The following is a 25,326-nucleotide window of genomic DNA, read 5'->3' as shown; positions in this document are numbered from 1 at the left end:
TATGTATTGCTAATGGCAAACAAATTGATGGACTATTTGATAAAAAGTGGTCACTATTAGCTACACACATGAACCGTACCAAGGACGTAAGAGTATACTGTGTATTAATAAGATTTCGATCACTCCGTTTCCAATTATTTACATAATTAATTGCTTACTATATTTGGTGACACATAATGAAGTTATTGACATATCATTTGGTTCGTATGTGTGCCAAATATCATTCAAATCAATTCAGCCATTTGAGCGTGATTGAATAACAAATAACCAAATATCTTCCGTCATTGTTCACTACCAAAATAGCTGTGAAACAACACATTTTTAACAGATCAGTCTCCGTTTTTGTTCATTACAATCATAAACACGGCAGTGAAATGAAATGTTTCCTAGAGTTCAAAGTATTTTGCCACTTTCTAATGTTTACATGCATTAGGTCCGAATTAGGAACAATGTATTTGAAACCGTGTTAAAACAGGAGGTAATGGTATTTACATTCGTCGACAGCCAACAGTCATTCGCTTATAGACACAAAATCCTATTAATATCATAATGCGAAGGTTTGTAATGATGAACGCATGTTTGTTACTCTTTCACGTAAAATCTACTAAACGAATTTGAATGAAATTTGGTACAAGGATAGATTATTACCTAATATAGCGATTAGTATACTTTAAGTACATTTCATGCGGGCGCAGTCGAGTTCCTAAGTTAGGTTATAATTTATCTGTGTACCAAATTACTATAGTAAGTAGGGGAAGCCTTCCCAAAGAGGGTTGACGTCAGGCAGGCGGCCGGTCGAAAAACTAAAAACCAAATCTTTTTGTCATAATAGAAGTAGGTGTAGTTAACTTTGATATAATTACAATAAATATTCGAATAGTTTACCGTAAACAAATATTCCCGATTTTTAGGCTTTTGTACCTCAAAAAGTCAAACGGGACGTTTACTGTCCGTCTGCAAGACCTTTTTTATTAGAAAAGCTGAAAATAATATCAAATATGCAGGTTTGCTATCCCTTGAAACTATGAAAAAAAATGAAACTTCTATGTGAACGCAATAAAAATATACGACATTTTATTTTGTATATTTTGATATTTGTAAGGAAATGAAAACCCGTTGATTTAGAATCAAGAAATTTGGCAAGATGCAATAATGTACAACACGAGTAAAGAAAAAAATCTGATAACCACAAAACTGTAGTTACATCACAAAAAAATATTTATCCGGTTTTTTCTAATTCTCATGCGAACTATAATTTGAAGTATCGTTATATACTATCTATTTTCAGATATTTGCTATGGTAAATTGAACCTTAATTTACGAGGTTTGTCCGGAAAGTACGTGTAAAAGTTTTTTAAAAATTTTATTTTACAATTATTCAGGTAAATCAATTTTATCCCCTTCAAAGTACTCCCCCTGTGACATAATGCACTTGTGCCAACGCCGTTTCCACTGTGAGAAGGCTCCTTGAAAGTCCTCTGGTTGTAGGTTTCTCAGCTGCCCCGTCGTAGCTTTTTTTATCTCATTTATGTCCCCCAAATGCCGCCCCCGAAGTACCAATTTGGTTTTTGGGAACAAGAAGAAGTCACACGGGGCCAAATCCGGCGAATAGGGGGGGGTGTTCGGTCACCGTAATGGAATTTTTACTCAAAAACTCACGGACAACAAGAGAGGTGTGGGCAGGGGCATTGTCGTGGTGAAGAATCCAACGCCCCTCTCGCGCCAATTCTGGACGAACTCGTGCCACACGAGCTTTGAGGCGTCTGAGCACATCGACGTAGAATTTTCCATCAACTGTCTGGCCTGGAGGGACGAATTCTTGATGGACAATCCCCCGAACATCGAAAAAAACAATCAACATTGTCTCGGCCCTCTCTGAATCTTTTTAGCCACTTGTGGACGGTTGGTTCCTTCACAGCATCATCCCCATAAACTGTTCTGAGATCGGCAAAAATTTCACGGCCATTCTTGCCGAGTTTCGAGAGAAACTTGATTACGACGCGCTGCTCTTCAACGGAAGCGGGCTCCATGCCGACGGGGTTTCGTTAAGAGGTAACTTCACAGATGGCGTGACAAGCCAGTTCGCACCGCACGGCGGTCAGACCAGAACTGAAGCATTGTTAGGGACATAAGGAAGGGGTCCTGCGCTTACCTGGCCTCCCCACTCCTCTTTCTCGCATTCCAGAACACTTTTATACGAACTTTCCGGACAGACCTCGTAATGTCAAAAGTTACGGAGTTGTTTATCTATTTACTCAATAGCTTTCAATTCCTGTATACATAATATGTAAATCTATTAATATGACTTTGTTTTTTTTTTTTTATACAACTTAGAATGGCAAACAAGCTGATGGCCCACCTGATGGTAAGTGGTAACCGTCGCTTATAGACATGAGCAGTACTATGGACATAACAGAGTATACTGTTTCACCCATGATACCCTTCATACGTTGTCATTCCTGAGGACTCAGGTGTTATTCCTCTGTACCCTGTAAATTCACTGCTATATCCCACCCTACAAACCGAAACTCAGCCACGCAAACACAACTTGTCGGTGCTTGACGGTAGAAATACGAATGGGACAGAGGTGCCCAAGCAAACGAGTTACCATAAATGTAAAAGTGAATTTTTTTGTTTGTTACTTTATAACGCCTTAACAGCTTAACAGATTACACTGAAATTTTTGGATATATACGTAATAATATGTAGGACTTAGAATTTTATAGGCTTTTTATCTCGGTTATTAAACTGGTCCTGATCATGCGGACGAAGTCGCGGGTAAAAGCTAGTAATACATATTTACTAACACATAATTAGCGTATACGAATGTAAATTTTTTATACATTTTCAATCGTGTGAAAAGATGCATTCACAATAAAAAAAAATTAGACAAAAGATTTACACTATGAATGGACTTGGGAAAAAGCTGAATGTTAACAGATAGTCAATCTTTCTGGTCTAAAAAGTTATTTTTTTATAATTACGTAATAACCCATTGTTGTTTGGTGTCTATTATGTGATTATTTAAGTGTTTAGACGTGTTTTGCATGTCTGTAAACTTTTTAAACGACTATACACGTAGTGAATCGTTACAAAGTAAATATTTAGTACTTTATTTAATATACGACCTCGGGGAGGGAGGGGGGAGGGCATTGTTAGTTATGCCGGCTACCAGTTTCATTGCTAGCAATATATTCTGTCAGATCCTTAGCGCAGGCGGATTTACCATATCATTATCATCAATTAAAAAAAATGCGATATCGACACGTTCATGAAATCGAATTTTCTATCAAAATAATAAACTTAGCATCCAAGCATACCAGAGGGGGACTTTGTACAAAAGTCGATTGCTTGGATACCTCTGTTTCATTCGTGTTTTAACCGTGAAGCAGTTGTGTTCACATGGTGTGTTTCGGTTTGAAGGGTGGGATATGGCGTGAATTAACTGGGTACGGAGGAATAACACCTGAGTCCAACGGCATGAATGAATGGCAACGTATGGGGGGTATCATGGGCGAAACAGTATACTCTGTTATGTCCTTGGTACTGCTCATGTGTATAGGTAACGGTTACCACTTTCCATCTGGTGGGCCGTCAGCTTGTTTGCCATTCTAAGTTGTATAAGAAAAAATTTATTTTGTATAAGAATTGTATAAGTAAATAAAATTGGTTCTAATTTGTTAAAGCTATTTTTAACAACAAACCATGTTAGCATGTTTTGAACACACCTACGTCAAACATGTTTTGCCGCCATTCAATTGTAGTTGCATGTTTCGATTTGAACTTGTTTTAAGAGATACTTCTTCATCATTATAAACCATTTATTGTCCATTGTGTTGACGAATTCGACAATTTCCAAAGGGACTCCATGGGAGTAAACTGATATTTAATACTGGTGACCGGTGTCCTTATTGCTTACTGAAAAAATTTTTCCTCTACTACAATTCTTACATATATTAATGTCAAGAATAGACAAAAGTCTATGGTTTTATTTATTTACCCTTTCTCTGGGAATACACGAAAACTGTCTTTTCTTAAGGAGTTGGCAATAGCAAGCAATCTCACGATCCAAGTAATGGAAAGTGGCAACTTACGTCTACAAATAAACAGTGTCGTTGGCATACCAAAACACACTGTGACGCTCATAATACCCCTGTGTTGCCTTAAATCTTAAATTTTTGCATTTGTATTCTCTAATTTTACTAACCTTATAAGCGAAACCCTAGGCAAAAGTAGTATTATTCTTTTATCCATGCCGAAATAAAGAAACGAGAGAGATTCACGAATAGAACAGAGGTAGTCATGCACAATAAGTCGTCCACTTTTGTATAAAGTCTGCTTCTGGTTTTACATGTACATTTGAACTGTTTTTCGTTTAAAATTATTGAACAAGTTGCGTGTGGCTAAAATTGATTCTGTTAAGACCAACGAGTCACGAATAGGCTTCGCTGGCCTTGTCGCTGTAACCGGCGTTAAGTGGCCGACATTTTGCACTTTTAGCAAAAAATATACGTGACTGTTCGATTTAATTTGTGACGTTGACTAAAGATTATGCTGGATTTAGCACGGAAACTGTTTGGGCTTATTTGTCACCTTTTTTCTGTGACTTTAGATGCTTGTTTGAAATAAATCATTAAAACCTCTCCAATCCTTGTTAATACTTTTCTAATATCTTTTGTTTGACAATTTTTAGTGTCTTATGGCACAATATAATCGATATGATATTTTTGTGGCATGAAAATGGAATGGAACCCCGCTTGTACTATTGATTACGATGGCGGGGTACCAGTGAGTCTTTTTTTTTTTGATGGGTGAAAATGGTATGGTAACCCCGCCTGCGCTGACGGAATACGCTGGCGGAGCACCAGTGAAGGGTGATAGATGAGAGTGAAAACAGGCCAGTAAGCCTATCATGATGAATTCATCAGGAATTAACCATGATAGTTTCCAGGGACAACCGCGAGGAGGTCGACCTGGTTGAGTATATTGCTAGCAGGTACCAGTGAGTCATGACCGGTATGGATAAAATTAGGTCAGTTAGCCCGCTGTGACGAATTCACAAGGAATTCATTAGAATGGTTTCCGAGGAGGATTGCGTAGAAATTGACCTGATATTCTTTGTAGTAATATTAGGGTTATATATTTTTTTCATTTCAGCTGCAATAATCCTCTGCCATAAAAATTTTGGCAGTACTCGCCACGCTTGACAAGCGGGTTGGCAACAATAGTTAGACATTTAAAGATTTTTAAGAGGGACGCTGCTACCCATTTCTCTACTATTAAGTTACTTTAGTTGCCTTTTACGACACCCACAAGAAAGAAAGTATTCCATGTCGGGACCATACGGTCAGTGGGATTATTAAATCCCAATTATTAATAATTCCTCTCTGCCCTGTTATAATATTTAATAGCATATCGTCATTATCACATCAGCCTTTAATCGTCCACTACTGGACATAAGCCTCCCCCTTGGGGGGTCTGGTAGTAGTTGCCACGCGGATTGGCAACCGCAGTCAGGCTTAAGACATGTTTAAGAGAGACGCTGCTGCCCATCCCTCGCCCTCCCTTAGTCGGTTCTTACGACACCCACGGAAAAGAAAGGGGTGGCCTATTCCATCCGGAATCACACGGCATAAATGTATACACATAAAATATTTGGAATATACTTGTATTGTGTTTAAGCAAATAAAAATTATTATGATTATGGTTATAATGGAGAAGGACATTGGCTACTTTTTATTCGAACGAATCAAGGTATCAAGGTCACGCGAAACGAGTAAAATCTAATAATATTATAAATGTGAAAGTGGGTTTGTTTATTTGTTGCCTCTAGGCGCCTTAACAGTCCAACCAATCGTTATGAAATTTAATATAAACATAATATTCGGAACGGAGAAGGACATTATATGCTACTTTCATCTGGGGAAATTAACGTCTTCCGATAACGCAGACGAAGTTGCGGGTAAAAACTAGTAAATAGATATTTTTTTTAATGGGTGATAATGGAATGGTAACCCCGCCTGCGCTAATGGCATACGTTGGTAGGGCACAGTGAGGGATGATAGGTGACGATGAAAGCAGGTCCGTTAGCCCATCGTGACGAATCCCAGTAGAATTAACTATGATTGTTTCCAGGGGAAACCGCGTGGAGGTCGACCTCATAGGGAGTATTGCTAGTAATGGGGAAATGAGACCCCATCAATAACTTATCCCCTCAGTAAATAGATATTGGATAAGTATGTATATTTCTCTCTATTTCAATTTTCATCTAAATTATTACATTGGCCTTCGGTGCACGTGACAATCAGTTGAACTTTACTGTTACATTTATATTTAATATAGGTATTGCGGAATTACATTTTACACAAGTAGTGAGTACTAGTTCATAAAGCAAACGCCTTACCGGGTTTCTTTTTCTTATCGGGATAAAGAGTATCAATTTTTTCTCTCAAGTTAGAGAAAATTTACAACATTGCATCGGATAAAATATTATTTTTTATTCAACTTAGAATGGCAAACAAGCTGACGGCCCACCTGATGGAAAGTGGTAACCGTCGCCTATAGAGATAAGCAGTACCATGGACATAACAAAGTACACTGTTTCGCCCATGATACCCCCCATGCGTTGCCATTCCTGAGGACTCAGGTGTTATTCCTCTATACCCTGTAAATTCAAAATATATTTATGTATTAAAATAAAATTGGGTCATGTTTTAGACAGATTTTAATGGTGTGTATATTTTTAAATGTAATTTTAACATAAAATTTGTGTTCCATTCGGATCGCAATTTTCGGAAAATATTTTATGGTACGCCCTTTGGTGTTGTTTGGTTGCCTTGTTTTCCAAATTAATTAATTTTGTTGAAGACCGTGGTCAATATTAAATAAGTTAGCTATTTTCGAAAAGTCAGATTTGTGTTTAATTTCATTGTACGTGTTTTGAGTCTTCAGAAGAATTGATGTGTCCAGAAAGTATTTTACTCGAAGTTGGAAGGTTCATCGTAATTGGACAGCGGTCGCACTTGCTGAAAATTATCCAAATATCTTCTATTGTCCGCCCTTTTAGTCAACTTTCAATTAAAAAAAAAAGTTTTTTTCGCAGCAGTATTTTATATCTTCTAGAGAACGAAAAGATTGATTACGTTTAAGTAGGTATCATTGCAATTTTTACACTATTACCACCCAGAAATAGGTAGGAGTCAAGTAATGTGGCAAAGGGATTGTTAGTAATGGAGACTGAGAATCCCATTGCTAGCAATATACCCAACCAGGTCGACCTTCTCGCGGTTCTCACTTGAAACTATCATGGTTAATTCCTGATGAATTCATCATGATGGGCTAACTGGCCTGTTTTCATTCTCATCTATCACCCTTCACTGGCGCCCCGCCAGCGTATACCGTTAGTGCAGACGGGGTTACCATTTCATATTCATCCTTAAAAAAAAAAGTAATGTGATAGGTACTTACATCACTAGGCTAGAAAAAAAGATGGCGTTACTTTGTGTGAAGTAATTCATTACTGTAAACTAATTACTAGTGAATAAAATAACATTTAAGCCATTCTTATATATCTGAAGGATTGACCTCGTTGATAATAAGTAGTTTTACAGGAATCGATAAGACAGTGACCTACCTACCCAGGCGAGGCATACTAGCTGACCAACTATCATACTATACCCACTCACTTCTATATCGTCTTAGTCGTAGAATACTGACGGATCAGACAAATATTGCTAATATAGATCCGTCAGTATTCTACGATTATGACGATATACTGGTACACTTAAATTATATAGATAGAGCATCGAGCCTGAAAAACCGGTCAAGTTTTTGTCTATTAAAAAAATGAGTCAGCTAATTAGCTGACTCATTTAATTATTAGTGTTCTATACCTTATTACATATTACAATTCATAAATAAAATGAGATTTTGCGCATTAAAATGGTGCAAAATTTATAAGACAAAATAAATATAGAAGTTATAAAGGAATCACTCATAGCTATTTATCACGCAAAATTTGTATGAAAAAGTTGACCCGCTTTTTTTAGAAGCATTTATATGGAGACACTCCATGTATATAATCTAAGATTGTACATAATTAACGGACCGCTCTAACTTCACAAGGTTTTTTTTTTTAATTAAATACAGTCCATGTTATTCGCTGATAATGTAACTTTTTTTAGGTGTTTAAAATCGTTGAAACATTTTTTGAGTTTATCCATAAATATAAATCAAATCTGTCCTCTTTATAATATTAGTTTATATAATAAAATCGTAACTATAAGAGCAAAAGAAGACAATTTTTTTTAAACGTTTTATGTCTGACTTTATGTTTGTTCCGACATAACGTTACAATTGCTGCACTAAATAGGATTTGAATTTTACAATTGTGTTCTTGATATACATGGGTAAAATTGGTGCCGCTCCAATATCTATATATTGGATTCTTATGAACACTGATGGCGAAAGAAAGGTCATCACTCATTCCGATATCGTCCGTAGGTACCGATCGGATATCTATATTAATTTCGATCGGGTTCTTCATATCGACACTAAATATTGGATAACAGACATTTAACATAGTCGTTATTGGGCCAATATATAGATATTGTAACTAAAATACACCTATCCCCCGATTTACACGGTACTTGTTTTACACGTTTTCGCTTTTACACGGTTTTCCAAATAAGTTTTTTTTTTTTTTTTTGTTTTTATCGCACTCTACTACATAAATGCTACTGTGTTTGAACACGTGCGCTGTGTACACATCTCACGGGGAATTCCGAGCTTATGTGCTGACTTGCTGCACATGCACACTGTCTGTATTTCTTCGCATAAAATTAAAGTTTTATCTACGGAAAGTTGTATTTGAGTGAAAGTTTCACAGTGTCAGAAAAATTTAAGTTTTTAGTTTAATGTATTGTAATTAAATAAAAAAACAGTGTTTCCGTAATATATTACATATTTTAACCTGTCAATGCATTTTATTTTTATTTCTGTGTACACCTAAAAATATTGAAAAAAATCACAACACAAATAGCAAAATTATGCATTTTCTGCAAGCTTTTCGATTTACACGGTTTTGACTTGAAAATTTTTAATTTTCGATTTACACGTTTTTCTCCGGAACGTATCTACTGTGTAAATCGGGGGATAGGTGTATATAGATATTGCTTTATATTACCTATCCCTAGTTATTGAACGTTGAACAAAACTGGTGGTCTACCATGAAATGAAATTCCAAATTTTCGGGCTCAATTTCGTGTTTTTGTTCGTACCGAAATCGACCCCGTAAATGGAGCTTAACATTTCGTTCATCATATATCCTATCCTAATAGTCCAAAGAAATGATATTTTAACATTTTAAATAATTTTAAACGGCATATATTATACAATTCTAACATCAAATTTCTGTTTCGTTCGTACCCGAAATTTTGGAAAATGTTTCATGGTAGGCCCCCTTGTGTGCGTATATTATTGATACTCCATTTACAAATGGACCAACCATTTCATTGGTTCAGATCCACTCGTACGAAGTCTCGGGTAAAAGTCAATATTAAAATGAAAAAGTGTCAGTAAAATTGAATGACAATTGATATACTTGATTATTATATTTTAAGTATATTTCGTGCTGAAGAAGGGCCAAATTAAAAGTACCCGTAACCGGCAAGCGTGTATGAAAAGATTGATGAATGTAGAGCAAGCGAAAGAGGTTTGTTTGAATCGCAGCATTTGGCGTTCCATTGTTTCTGCCTACCCTAATGGGAGACAGGCATGACAGATATGTATGTATGTATGTAAGTATATTTCAAGTATATTTAAAACAAGTTCATTATTTATAAGTATGTATTATATTTTCATTGAAATTACAGTGAAAGTACAACAACAAATGGTACTTTCCCTTCATATCAGTTAAATATAAGTAGAGATGGCATTTTAATATTTCTTTAATCCAAAATATATCTTGTTAACCATAATAATGAGCTAGCAATTATTTTAATACTCTTTCTAGAACTCTTAATATCGATTTATTTTTGAAAAATATAATATCAGCGAGAGAACAACTGAGTAAGCAATTTTTTTTTATTCTTAGTTTGAATTTTACTTTGTATTTTGTTCATCATGATTTTTTGTTTTCAATCCTTTTGTTTGTTTGTATTTTATTGGTTAATTTCTATTTTTATTGTTTTGTATGTTTAAAACTACCAGTCGGATTTGAATAATTGTTTTTTGCATTTAGCACAATATTTATACTTAGATAGCTCATCTCTTTAAGAAGTATAACCTTTTCTATTCTATTCAACATCAAAATACGAGCACGGACGAAGCCGCGTAACACAGATAGTATATACTATATAATAAATATATTATTATGTTTGTTTTATGTATCGAATATTTACAAAATAAAAGTAAGTAATAAGTGTCGATCATTGTGGGTCTACCATTTCGGAAGTCCAGTTTAATGCACTCGATTTTTTTTTATTTTCCGCATATCAACCAAGGTCTCGTCCGCCTCGATCGCTATTGTACTCTGTCTAATATACGAGTACAATGTGTTTGGTTTCCGTCTGTGTAGTTCTATGCATCATATTATCATTAAAAAAAAAACTTACATTTCTAATGACAAAATGATATAAATTGGAATAAATACTAATAAAAGCAGAGTATTTAAATTGAACTCGATTTTATTGTTATTTTTTTATTATTTCTTAAGTTTTTTCATTATTTATTTTGTAATATTCAGTATTATCTCATAACCAATGTTAGACCATTTATATAATGGTGAAGGCAAACGTTCTCGGGGTAGATCACCAACGCGATGGACTGACCTCATCAAAACGGCCACATAGCAGTCTATTGTGGAATGCTCTCGCTCGGCTGTGAACAGAAGTAGATGGAGACGCATTGCGAGGACCTCAATCGCGAAGGAGGGCCTCATCGACGATCCACTGTCATCATAAAAATCACGTCTACTCTGTCAAGAGTGTACGACTGAAGAGAGATAATGGTCAAACATTGGTTACGAGTCAAAGATTAAGATTAATACTTATTTACGATTTGAATCCATTATAACGTATGTAGTGTGTCTACTTTTGTAGATACATGAGTCCCATTTAAATCTGACTTTTGGGAGACTTTGTACAAAAATCGTTCGCTTGGGTACCTCTGTTCCATTCGTGTTTTAACCGTGAAGCAGTTGTGTTTGCATGGCTGTATTTCGGTTTGAAAGGTGGGATATGGCGTGAATTTACTGGGTACAGAGGAATAACACCTGAGTCCTCAGGAACAGCAACGCATTAGAAGTATTATGGGCGAAACAGTATACTCTGTTATGTCCATGGTACTGTTCATGTCTATAAGCGATGGTTACCATTTTCAATCAGGTGGGCCGTCAGCTTGTTTGCCATACTAAGTTGTATAAAAAAAAAAAAACTATTGCGTTAATACCTTTTGCCCAGAAAATTATACTAAATTATATTTCGCTATTAAATTGCATATCGGCCTGCACTATCGACATACGCTGACGGGCACTAGTGAGAGATGATATATGAAGATGAAAGCAGGTCAGTTGGCCCATCGTGATGAATTTATCAAGAATTAACTACGATAGTTTCCGAGCGGAAATGCCTGAAGATCGACCTGATAGGGTATCAGATCGATCTCCAGTATAATAATGTATATGTATAAAGGTTTTTATTAGTGGGGCCGCTAAAAACGAGATACTAATAAACTAAACTCTCACCGAGGAGCATATTTAAAAGAAGTGTTTTAGAAGATGTAACTGGAAAAATAAATACCCGGACATTGACTTGGATTGATTTGTAAAGCGCAAAACTCGAAAACGGCTGCGCCAATTTGGTATTTTTATTTTCAAATGTTTGGAAAAAGTCTAAGAAAAGTTCTTAGATGAGGATCATCTATCATCGCAGGCGGGGTTACCATATCATAATCACCCATTAAAAAAAAAAAACGTTAAATTATAGAAAGAGGATACCACAGGTATAATACTTAATCTATGCATTAAATAAATTAATCTTTTTTAAAGAATGACGTCTATCGAGTCGAGTTTGTAAAAAGAGGACTGAACTCTTAATCTATGGTCGGGTCACCTAGTTTTAAATAATGTAATCTTAAAAAATCTACAATATCAATCAATTAAACGGTGCGTTAGTTACTCACTTCCTCTGTTGCTACTTCATTGCTACATTATTTCTGGGCCGGAACATTTAGTTATACAACAAATCCGGCGGTTTGATCACATTTTTAATTATATATTATTGAGTAATTTGTTTGGAAAATTTATGTTGTTTATGTGTTCATAACTATGTACTTTTTTTTATTGACTTTTAATGTAATTGTTAGTAAGTGATAATCGTCGCTTAAATATATCAGTAGATAGGTATTTTTATACCTTCACCTGTTCAAACCAGATGATTTTCTTTTTAAATGTTATGCACAATGATGAGCATCCGAAAGTATGATTTTTGAAAAATACTCAAAGGAATCTTGGAGTCGCATTGATATACGCTTCAATCACCCTATGTAACACCATAATATTAATTATGGAATCAAGTTTTTCTATAGATTAAATAAAATAAAGTGTTTATAAAGGGTAATTTGAGCGCATACCAAATATAGAAACGTATAGTATGTATCTTTCTATTTAATTACGGCTTTCTTTGTTTTTACTTAACATTATGCAGTTTATTACAATTTCTTTAACATTAAGAATGTATTAAGAGATAACTGTGCTTGTTGTATAATAAACTATTAAATTACTTTTATTTTTCTTTTTATTTTGATTTAAAATAATTATACTGGGTATAAAATTAATAATGTGTTTCAGTTTCCTTAATATCGTTGTACACCTACTTGCTTATTATCAACTCGACTTTTTTTTTTATTATATTACCTTTCTTAAAGGTTTAGATACCATCGCTGTTTGTCCCTTAATCATTTTTACCTTTATAGACTAAGGGCTAATGTCACGCTCAATTAACTAATTTAATTTTTCATTGGATATTTATTGTAAATGCTTCCATGGGTAAGGCATATCAACAATTTAGTTACTCTTTTTATTTCTTTCCAAATATGTACCATTAGTTTGAAAGCTTCCAAACATAAATAAATAAATAATATTGTAAAGAATGAGTACATTGGCACGTTGCTTTGCTAAAACGGGGTTCCGAATTTGATACCCAGTACTAATTTTGAAATGAAATTTTCTAGAATAGCTCGGGTCTGTATGTTTTGGATTATGCTCCAAATGCCGGGGTATCGTTGTTTTAGGATCAGTCTCTAGCACTTATCCTATTATATTATGAATAAGAAAGTTTGTAAGAATGCATGATAAATGAATGTTTGTTACTCTTCCACGCAAATACTCCTGAACGGATTTGAAAATAAATTTGCTGCAAGGGTAGGTTATATCATTACTTAGCATGTAAGATATTTTATGTATTAATTCACACGAGAAAAGCTGCGGGATATAGCTAGTCATTTGTTTTTTAATGGGTGATAATGGAATGGTAACCTCACTCGCGCTAACGGTATACACTGGCGGGGCACCAGTGAAGGATGATAGGTGAGGATGAAGCAGGTCAGTTAGCCCATCGTGACGAATTCAACAAGAATCGTTCACGATGGTTTTCAGGGGGAACCACGTGGATGTCGACCTAATAGGGTAAATTGCTAGCAATGGGGCTGTCAAACTCCATTGCTAACAATCCCTTTCCCCCGCTAGTCATTATTATTTAGTATAATGCTACTGATATTAGAAATAAATTCTAACAACATTATATACAGGCATTATATCTTATTAAAGCCAATACAACTTTCTATGTAATGGGCCATACTATATTCAGTAGCCTTATTAGTATATATCAGTATCTATATTTAGTATTAAGCATCCTATCTCTTTGTCTTACCGTTGTTAAAAAGTCAGATTTCCAAAACTGCATTTCTAAATGCCTAGCCTTGGATAGTGATAAAAAACTGTTACTTACGTTCATTTTACTTGCCGTACAATAATCCAAAGGTCCTTTAAATTCACTGTTCACAATTATTGTTAATGTTTTAATTACTTTTATTAACCTGTTTGGAAAGTATCGTGTTTGGGACCGGTTCGACGGAGTACGCGCGTGGACCCACCGCGCCAACGCATAGCAGACTGGCGTCCAGTCGAAAAAAATTTACTTTCTCAAACGACCGCGATACTGTGACGATGTTGATGTCTTGAGCATGGAGACAGCACGTATACGTAGTATTTAACCCTTGCATACTGTTGTATGTGGTTTTGCGCAGACTTGCGACTTGGTGGCGCGCGAGAAACGGCTTTAAACTTTCCAGAAAATTATACAGTTAAGAACTCCATAGTGGAGTGCTCGTTGATTTGGGAAAATGATTTTTGAGTTCGATTCTTGGTTGGGTAAATTTTGGAATTTGATCTATATCGAATAAGTGTATTGAAATTTACCAATAGATATTGTAAACTAGCAATGTATTGTGACCCTGGCGTTGCTTGAGCGAATCAGGATCTTATGTTACCGATCTATGACCACCGAGAGTATAATTTGTTTGTGTTGGTACACGATTGGTGGGGAGGGGAGAAAGGAATTGCTAGTAATGGAGACTGAGAATCCCATTGCTAGCAATATACCTAATCAGGTCGACCTCCACGCGGTTCCCCCTGGAAACTATCATGATTAATTCCTGATGAATTCATCATGATAGGCTAACTAACCTGTTTTTATTTTCATCTATCACCCTTCACTGATGCTCCGCCAGCGTATACCGTTAGCGCAGGCGGGGTTACCATACCATTTTTACCTATAAAAAAATTTTTGGGAAGGGATTGTTAGTAATGCTGGTAATCCGTCCTATTACTGCCTGTCAGGTCGACTTTCACGTGGTGCCCCCTGGAAACCATCGTGCTGAATTTCATTGTGATGAATAATCATGATGGGCTAACTGACCTGCCTTTTCATTCTCCTCTATCAACCCTCACTGGTGCCCCGCCAGCGTATACTGTTAGCGCAGACGGGGTTACTATTACATAAAAAAAATATACTCTTATTTCATTCGAATTCAGGACTAAAAGTTTATATTATGTCAAATGCTAGAAGTTGCATAAGTTATTAAATGGAGAATTTGCGGTTCGGCCAAGTAAGATTGCATGGATAGTTTAATATAATGGCCTCTTTTGACCTACTTTCATAAAAGTATTTTACAAGTAGGTTACGGGGTGAGTAAGGCTAGTTATGTCAAGCCGAAATTTTGTGGTAATATCCACAATCGAATTACTCCACAAAGTAGTTATACCTAGTTTTTTTTTAATGGGTGATAATGGAATGGTAGCCCCACCCGCGCTATTGGTATACATCGGCGGGGCACCAGTGAAGAATAATAGGTGAAGATGAAGCAGGCCAGTTAGCCCATCGTGACGAATTCAATAAGAATTGTTCACGATGGTTTACAAGGGGAACCACGTGGAGGTCGACCTAATAGGGCATATTGCTAGCAATGGAACTGTCAAACTCCATTGCTAACAATCCCTTTCCCCCAGTTATACCTAATTAGTTGTTAGTAGTTAGTCTATTGTGACAAATTCGCCAGGGATTAACCACAATGGTGTCTATGAGCGCGTGGAGATCGAACTGACCGACTGAATATATTGCTAGTACAGATGGGCAAAGCACCGGGTTTAAACCCGGTGCTTTGGTAAAAACCCAATAAACACCCATAAACTCCCATAATCACCCAAAAAAAATAGGTTTTTACGTATTTTTTTGAAAATATGTAAGTAATACCAATAAATTATTTTTATAAATTGTATTGATCAATTCTACAATATTAAATAAAACGTTAACTAATAATATTTCAGGAAATTTTAAAAATCTATATATAATAAAATGAAAGTAATTAATTTTCAGTGTTTTCATGTTGCAGTTGATCAACATGTTGGCCTTTTGCTTCCCGTAGATACTTTAAAATTTCTTCATAACACCTCGTTCGCACACATGGCCGTATATATTTAAATTCTTGAGCCACTAACAGTCCGAAATACTCATTTCTTTTATCCTCTTCTCCATAAATTAAGCATTTAGAACAGTTTGTTTCTTCTTTCAGTAAATTTTCTTTTACTTTATCCTCGTTTTTTTCTTTGTTGCGACGACGCTGGGTAAATCATCTGGACACTGGGTCTCACTATCGCCAAATATATTTGGAGATCGGCTTCGGCTACGGCTTGGCAGACATTTTTTTCTTTCTACAATTTTAAATTAAATTTATTAGAATAAATGCTTCGAACACACGCGATCTAAGTACCTTTTGTGTTTATTATACCTTACCTACCTAGGTATAAAAAGAGTACTTACGTAGATTTTCTTTTATTAACTGTTTTATACGAAGATCTTGATCTCTCAAATTAGCATCCATTTTACTTCCAGTGATTATCAACTAAATTAATAATCCACAAAGTATTAAATAACGTTTTTATGAAATATTTAGCACAAAAACAATACCCTTTAAATATCGATCGTCAGTAACTGTGGCTGACTTACCTATATTCTAGCAAGCAGGACTGCCAGATGTGAAGGGGAAATCCCCAATAAATTGTTGCATGTGACTGATGATGTGAGCATGTTCGTTTCATAATAAAAATGTTGCCAGGTAACCAAAAAGTCGTATGTTTTTGTGCGAATTACGATCATAATCTTTACGATCGTACATTAAAAAATAGACAAATAATAGTATGAGTACGATTTAAATCGTATATCTGTCAACCCTGCTAGCAAGACAGCGACAAAATCACGTTGCATAACAATGTAGCCCAAGCTTATATCTTATGAAATATACGGAAGAGATACGGACTTAGAAAAAACAGAAATGTTGTTCTTTGTGGAAGTCATTGATGAAATTCTATGTATTTTAGCCCGCAAACTTTCTTCAAACAAAAACAGCGCCATCTAGTATCGAGTTCTGTAATTATCTCTTTGTTTATGGATTTGAAGTAAGACCGCCACGCATGCAATACATTATGACTGGGGATTCCCCTATTCGTCGACGCTGAATATGAGGCGACGACAATCACTGTCAAACGTGTTCACTATTACTCTGACTCTGGTAACGTGACTTCCTGGTAACGTGTTAGGTAGGAAAAGCAGTAAAAAAGTGCATATTAAGGGAGCAGATTTGAAATAATATTTATACTTAACAAGAAATAATTAAAGGTAAGTGGATTTTTGAATGATACAATTATATCATGATCACTTAACAATTTTAACTTAAAATTAGATGTATTATTACAAGCTTTTATTTAGCTTGCGTTATGTAAATAAAAGTATGTAGGTATGTTCGTATGTTGATGCAATTATCCTCAATCCTCAACCGACTGGGATAAAATTTTCCATACACGTTTATTTTGGATGATAGTGCATAGTTAGCTGAGAGTCGTCATTGGATAATAATGGTGGATAGCCTAAGATGTGTACTAGATATTTATTTTTAACATAATATGCGTAAGTACCTAATCGAATTAAAGAAGTTGCTGAGAAAAATACAGAACAATACGATAATAAACTAGCGTCTGCGTTTAATCCTCCGAGGAGATGTAATTTTACAAAGGCTTTTTGTATTTATTTTATTATTTTTTTAATAAATTTATTGTAAATAACAAGAAATAATCATTGTAAAAAAATAGGCACTCTATTGTTGAATTTTCGTCAGACCAACTAATCATCGTTCATTTTTTTAGGTTCAATGGGGAGACCTAAAGATTTACGCATATGGGAGCACTACCGTACTTTACCAAACAAGTCTGTTTCTTGCAAGCTTTGTAATAAGGTCTACAAATTCAGTAATGCTGCCAAAATGCTTCAACATCTTATCACTTGTCCAAAATCTCCAGAAACATTAAAAGACTCTATGAAACTTATAAAAGATAGCTCGTCCAAAACCAAAATGTCTGGACTGTCAGAGATAGAGACAAATGATTCTTTTATAAGCCCCTCGTCGTCTGCTAACACTACAATAAATGCTGAGTTTCAAGACACCGATGATCATATAAAAACAGAATTAGCGAGAGCTATATTTGTAACAGGGACGCCATTATCGATGGTGCAACATCCTTTATGGATACAATTTTTCGAAAAATTGCAACCAAAATTTAAAATACCTTCACGTAAAGCTTTAGCGACAAAATACTTAGATAAAATATATAGAGAAATGCGTTTTGAGTTAAATGAGGAACTAAATGCTTGTAGTTACTTACACCTTCAGTGCGATGGCTGGTCTAATTTAAGAAATGAAGGAATAATAAACTTTCTTATATCAAAACCTCAACCTGCATACGTTAAAAGTTTGAATACAGAAAGTAATCCTCACACTAGTGAATACCTTAGCCAAGAAGTTGAAAAAGTAATGAAAGTGTATGGAGCAAATAAGTTTCTTGTACTTATTGGCGATAACGCTAGAAATATACAAAAGGCATTCGAATTAACAAAACTCAAATATCCACATGTTGTTCCTCTCGGTTGCTGTGCACATATCCTTAACTTGTTGTGCCAAGATATTGTAAAGATACAAGAAGTAACTGTGTTTATTATGCAAGCCATAAATATAATAAAAACTGTTAAAAGGAGTCAACGATTAAGTTCCTTGTTGATAAAATCAAGGCAGGGTGAAGATTCTACACAAACACTAAAATTGCCTTGTGCTACAAGATGGGGAAGTCATGTTACTTCGTTAAAAAGTTTGAAAGCAAATAAGATAGCTTTGCAAATATTAACAGTTAGAGAAGATGTGGTAATTTCAAGAGATATTAAAGATTTAATTCTAAGTGATGATTTCTGGACGAAGACAGGGGAATGTATAAGTATTTTGGAACCAGTCACTGAAAGCATATTTTACTTAGAGAGCGACCAGAATCGTTTGCATCGCACATACATTACATTTAGAGATGTACAAGCTAAGATACGTTTTGCATTAAATGAGATTTCGACATTGAGCGAAGAAAGCAAACAGCAGATTCTAACATCAGTATCTTCAAGATGCAATATGGCAATGAGGCCAATACATTTTGCAGCATATATTCTAGACCCCAGGACTCTAGGAGTCGAACTTACTCAAGAGGAAGAACTTAAGGGTATGGAGTTTATCTACAATTTAAGCCAACACTTAAGTTTGTCAAATGTAATGGCAGATTTGGCGTGTTATAAAGCTAAAGAAAACTTTTGGGCCAGAGGATTTGTATGGAGCTCATTAGATAGCATTGAGCCCCTAATATGGTGGAAAGGTATTTGTGGTTCCACTGAGTTAAGCAAAGTAGCGATTCGTATTCTATCAGCTCCCTGTACTTCGGCAGCCACTGAGCGTTCCTTTAGTATCCAAGGCTACATACATAATAACAAAAGAAATCGACTTACAACTGAAAGAACTGAAAAAATTTCATTCATTTGTTATAACTGGAATCTTAAACATAAAGCTGAATGCGAGGACATTCAGTTTAATGAAGAAAATACCTTAGAAGCTTTCATTGAGCAAGTAAATGAACATAACAGTTTAGACGAAATAGAGCCTATCGAACCTATACAATTCATCGCTTGTAATAACTCTGAATCTGACAGTGATTGACTGTAGTTTTACATTTTACTTTCATCTCTTTCTTAATAAACTCAAAATCAAATTAAAAGTTTTTTATTCTGTAGGCTGCATAATAATATTGTCTATGTCCAGTATAGTGGACGTCTTGCGGCTGAGATGACGATGATGAAGTACAAAATCATAAACACCCAAAAATTTGGGTGTTTATGGGGTTTAAACCCAATAAACCCAAAACACCCGGTTTTTACCCACCAGACTTTAAACCCACCCAGGTGGATTGCCCATCTCTAATTGCTAGCAATGGTGCTTTAAACCCAATTACTATTAAACCTTTTACCTCCAACTGGTCTGATTTTATCCAAACCTATCATCTTTTTTTAATTAATTTAATTGTGTCGAAAAACAATATTAATGAATGTTCTAAAAATATTCTGCAATGCAATAATTATTATAATAACGCATAGTATGTATTTTCAGACATACATGTCTGAAAATTGCGTTTGGCCGAAAATCGCTTGGAGCCTAGGATGGGCATTAGACAATTCTTGAGTAGTCCCTCCCTTAACCCCCCCCCCCCCCCTTAAATACACCTTTGTGTTTTAAATGAATGATAATGGAATGGTAACCCCATTTGCGTTAACGGTATAGACTGGCGGGACACCAGTAAGGGATGATAGGTGAGAATGAAAAGGCAGGTCTTTTTTTATGAGTGATAATGAAATAGTAACCCCACCCGTACTATCGGTATACACCGGCGGGGATATACCGATGAAGGATGATAGGTGAAGATGAAGTATGTCAGTTAGCCCATCGTGACGAATTGTTCACAATGGTTTCCAGGGAGAACCATGTGGAGGTCGACCTGATAGGGCATATTGCTAGCAATGGGGCTTTCAAACTCCATTGCTAACAATCCCTTTCCCCCCTGAAAAGGCAGGTCAGGTTATCACCCATCGTGATGAATACGCCTAGAATTCAGCACGATGGTTTCCAGAAGGTTCAGGTGGAGGTTGAACTGACAGGGCATATTGCTAGCAATGCAAATGCAAGTCCGCATTATGAACAACCCTCCCCCCCCCACACACACACCTATGCGTTTATTACAGTAAATGAGAGTCGTTGACCTACACGAGGCCTTGGATGAGACGCGACATTTCTGTAAACCAGAACGGAACTGCATAATTAATTAATTAAGTAAGTAGGTAGATACTATTTATAAATAATGCAAAAGTGTGTATAAAGATATGGAAAGATTTTTTCTTTTGAACAATAAATGAGCCATGCCGTATGTCAGTGATTCTCAACCACCGTGCCGCGGCACTTTTGTGTGCCGCCAAATTTTAAAAGTGTGCCGCCAAAATTTTGCAAATATTTAAAATTTTTGTAATAAACTATTTATGCAGTGTGTTGTAGTAAGTAAATAATTTTTATCTTTTCTTTGTGTGCCGCCAAATTTTGAATTCGTAAATATGTGCCGCCACAAAAAAAAGGTTGAGAATCACTGCCGTATGTAATCACTGGTTTATTAGAATTGATCTATATTTTAATTGTTATAGCGTTTTTAATATTCTTTAACAGACTTATATTATACTTTATGAATACAATATTGTAATACGTAAATGTAATATTTTTATTTCTAATATTTTTTTTTATACGACTTACAATGGCAAACAAGCTGACGGCCCATCTGATGGAAAGTGGTAACCGTCGCCTATAGACATGAGCAGTACCATGGATATAATAGAGTATACTGTTTCGCCCATGATATCCCCCATGCGTTGCCATTCCTGAGGACTCAGGTGTTATTCCTCTGTACCCTATAAACTCACTTCCATATCCCACGCTTCAAACCGAAACACAGCCATGCAAACACAACTGCTTCACGTTCACAAGAAGTAATCAATTTTTGATTAATCATACTGAGTCATAATGCGATCGTATGACTTCATACATATTCTATGTATTTGTTTCAAATGTTCAAATTTCAACTCACGTACTTTGGGGAACAATGTTTTTTATACAATTTTAATTAACACTTTCTGTACAAAAGGCAGCAATTTCAATCGTAATAATACATACTGTTTTAAAAAAGAGATCTTTTGTAGACATATTAGATTAAGAAACGGAGATCGTGTGTACAAATTAAATTTTCTTCGCGACAAACAGGATATCGCTTTTTAAAGTAAAAGCGGCTTCAATTATGACAAAATTAATATGGGACTAAAACTATTCGTTATAGTAAATAGGAATAACCTACCGATCACAAAAAGAATGATTAAAAACGGTTCAAAGTGGCAACGACGTATCGTGTAACAGCTTAAAAATAGAGACGAATTGGTTACTTACTCTTTTTGGTAGTTATTTAAAAAAAACTGGCAAACGAATCTATAGATAGGTACAATTAGTAAATAAATCGATATACGTTGGCGGGGCACCAGGGAGGGATGATAATTGTGGAATGATGCCAGTAAACCCATCCCAACGTAACCAACCTGATAGTGCTAACAATGGCCCAGTTTTTTTAATGCATGATTAATGGAATGGTAACCCCGCCTGCGCTAACGGGATACGCTGGCGGGGCACCAGTGAGGGATGATAAGTGAATAATGAAAAAAGCAGGTCAGTCAACCCATCGTGACGAAGTCACGATAGTTTCCAGGAGGAACCGCGTGGAGGTCGACCTGATACGGTATATTGTTAGCAATGGGAATTGACTTCCTCATTACTAACAATCCCTTCCCCATACAATGGCGCAGTTAGAACCCATTAGTAACAATCTCTTTCTCTCTTCAAGTCATCGGTTGCTATCTCGTTCTATCTCATGAACAATGGTAATGCGGCAATTGGTATTTAGTGTTTCGTTGAGTTAAGCTACTGTAGCATAGCAATACGTACGTACATACGATGGGATGGATTAAATGCGATGATAAGTTTTATAGATAAAAATAATTATTTCATGCTATAAATCTTCAAGTAAGTTGTTGAGGAGTGTGTTTATGGACAAGGAGGCACTTCGTTATTTTCACATAGCGAGTTAACCTAATTATTTCGGTAATATTTTATGATCTACTTTCAGATAACTGATTATGCAACGAAGCTATTAATGGTTCCTTAGTGAAATAAAGAGTGATAGAAGCATTTCACATACCTAGTGTTTCTAATTTAATATTATTTATTTATACTTTATTACAAAGAAAGATTAGATTCTTATAAATTATTATTAGCAAAGATTGTACAATAGGCAAATTTAACTAATGAAGAGGTCTTTATTCCGCAAACTTAGAGAGGAAAGGAGCAATAATTAATTATTTTTAATTTGATTTAGGAGCTTTTTTTAATACCACTGAAGTAGCAAACAAGCATACGGCTTACTTGGTTGTAAGCGGTTACTGTAGTCTATGAAGGCCTGCAAGACCAGAGGTATTAAGCGCGCTTTGCCGACTTTGCTGAAGAAACCTTTTTATCTTTTTTTTGAAGAACCTCATTCTGTAGTCTCTTGGAAAAACATTGACAGGGAAATTATACCATAATGAGCGTTCGTGGGAGAAAACATCTCTGAAACCGCGCTGTACGCGACCATCTAGGTTCTAAGGTATGGGGATGAAAACCCTGTCGATGGCGAGCTGTACGATGGTAAAAAATGGCGGTAGATATTATAATGAACAATTTCTCTGAATACAGTCCGTTGTACAAACGGTAAAATACGCAGAGTGGGCTTATTAAGCACCTAGTGTATTTGTAAAAAAGCGAGTTTAATCACACACACCAATAAAATAAGAGATGTTTCATTGCTTCATATAAACTGTGAATATTACAAAGAGGAAAGATTAGAATAAAACAAAAAAAAAAACAGTCGATTTTAAAAATTCTTTCACGTAAAAATAACTACATTGTCAGTGAGTAGTTTGTATTTTATTAAAAAAAAAGCGTACGTATCCAAGGCGGATATCTAGTCTAAATATTTCGTGTAAACCTATAGATTTTCCTTCGCAACGAGTAGGTTTTTTGCTTATTATTTTTACCACAACTAACGTGAGCAAAACCGCGGGATGCAGCTATAATAAAAATAGTTTTTAGGAAATTCATTAAAACCGCACGGTCACGAAATCGACTAGTACACATTCAGACTCGACTTTGGTCGGTTTTTAAATATAAAGTTGTTAGACTTCCGTTATTATTCTTGCTTTCTTTAATAAAGCAAACAACCGGTCGTTTCATTGACATTTTGCTAATATCTAAGCTTGTTATTTAGGTGACAGAACAAGTGAAAGTAATTTCACAAGATACCTAGCTATGTAGTCCTTGTAGTGAATAACAAGTTTCGATAAACGAGTTATTACCATTCTGACTAGTTCTGTTTGTGTGATGAAAGACGCAACGAACAGAAATATCATTATCATCATCGTCATTAGCCCAGTGCAGTCCACTGCTGGACATGTCTCTCCTAAGGCATGCCACCGAGTACGATCTTAGGGTCTTCCTTTCCTATTTTTACCAGCCACTCTGGGGGAAAGGGATTGTTAGCGATGGAGTCTAACAGTCCCATTGCTAGCAATGTTACTAATCAGGTCGTCCTTCACGTGGTTCCTCCTGGAAACCATCGTGGTTACTTCTCGTGGAATTTTTACGATGGGCTAACTGACCTGATTTCATCGTCATCTATCATCTCTCACTGGTGCCCCGCAAGTGTATACCGTTAGCGCGGGCGGGATAGCCATTCTATTATCATCCATTAAAAAAAAACACTCTACGTATGTCGTCGCTCTATCTAGCCACAGGCTCAGGGCCGTAGCTAGACCTAAGTTTATTAAGGGTAACATAACTTTATCGTAGGGCAGAAGCCATAATTAAGTGGCTTCGAAAAAGCTAATCCGTTTAAATTTTTGGGTTATTAATTTTAAGGACATTGCCCCCCTCCCCCCAGCTACGGCTATGCACTGGTTGCCTTACACTACACTTGCGACACGTGGACTCCACTTCAGAATGTCTGTTCGAACAGTTATCTATTTTACTAATGTTATGACCAGTCTACTATCAGTTCAGTTTACAAATCTGCTATGTCGGTAGTTCTGGTCTTCTGACGAATTTCTTTGTTTCGGATTAGATCACTCTAGAGAAACACCAAGCATATTTTTTTTAATAGATGATAATGCAATCGTAACTTTAAACGTGAAGGTCGACCTGATAGGGTAGAATACTAGCAATGGGGCTTTTAGACCCCACTGCTAACAATTCCTTCCCTCCGATAAATTCAGGTTTTTTTATTGATGATAATGGAATAGTAGACCTGCCTGCGTTAACGATATGTGTTGGGGTATCAGTATGAGATGATAGGTGAGAATGAAAAGGCAGGTCAATTAGCCCATCGAAATGATAATGCTGGAATTCAGAGTATATTGCTAGTAACGACTGGTAGTTTGCATTACTAACAATCCCCCCCCCCCCCCCCACCCTTCCAAAGTCAGATTAGTCAGCCCATTGTGTTTAATTGAATAGAAATAACCACGATGGTCTCAATAGGGGGTCGCATAGAGGTAGACCTAAGAGTGTAATGTTAGCAATAAAGCTACTAGTTTGATTTTTTTTTATACAACTTAGAATGGCAAACAAGTTGATGGCCCACCTGATATATAATAGTTTGAATATTATTTTCTTACTTGTATTATATTTTGTTGAGAAGTGGGGGATGAGATAGTAACCGCTCTTAGAAATAAAACACATATA

General features: G+C 35.8%; 2 protein-coding genes across 2 annotated transcripts in view; one reads left to right on the top strand and one right to left on the bottom strand.

The window, feature by feature from the left end:
* Positions 1 to 14,195, bottom strand: part of LOC113515177 (uncharacterized) — a 44,373-nt gene extending 30,178 nt beyond the window's left edge. Inside the window, exon 1 of the mRNA XM_052896111.1 lies at positions 14,007 to 14,195. Coding sequence (XP_052752071.1) covers positions 14,007 to 14,012 — 6 coding nt within the window. The 5' untranslated portion in view covers positions 14,013 to 14,195. The remainder of the gene's footprint in view (positions 1 to 14,006) is intronic.
* Positions 14,196 to 15,679: 1,484 nt separating this feature from the next.
* Positions 15,680 to 19,890, top strand: LOC128200944 (uncharacterized). Its single transcript, XM_052896107.1, has 2 exons — positions 15,680 to 17,231; positions 17,756 to 19,890. Exon 2 carries the CDS (start codon positions 17,761 to 17,763, stop codon positions 19,630 to 19,632), a length of 1,872 nt encoding a protein of 623 aa, XP_052752067.1. The 5' UTR covers positions 15,680 to 17,231; positions 17,756 to 17,760; the 3' UTR covers positions 19,633 to 19,890.
* Positions 19,891 to 25,326: the final 5,436 nt, after the last annotated feature.

The sequence above is a fragment of the Galleria mellonella genome, unplaced genomic scaffold, assembly GCF_026898425.1.
Source record: "Galleria mellonella isolate WM207_F2 unplaced genomic scaffold, CSIRO_AGI_GalMel_v1 utg312, whole genome shotgun sequence".
Lineage (NCBI taxonomy): Eukaryota > Metazoa > Arthropoda > Insecta > Lepidoptera > Pyralidae > Galleria > Galleria mellonella.
Note: the sequence above shows the minus strand (reverse complement) of the source record. Positions and strands in the feature narration are given on the sequence as shown.

Bases quoted from the DNA above. Each gene is read 5' to 3' on its own strand.
- LOC128200944 (XM_052896107.1), top strand. From the start codon at position 17,761: ATGGGGAGACCTAAAGATTTACGCATATGGGAGCACTACCGTACTTTA.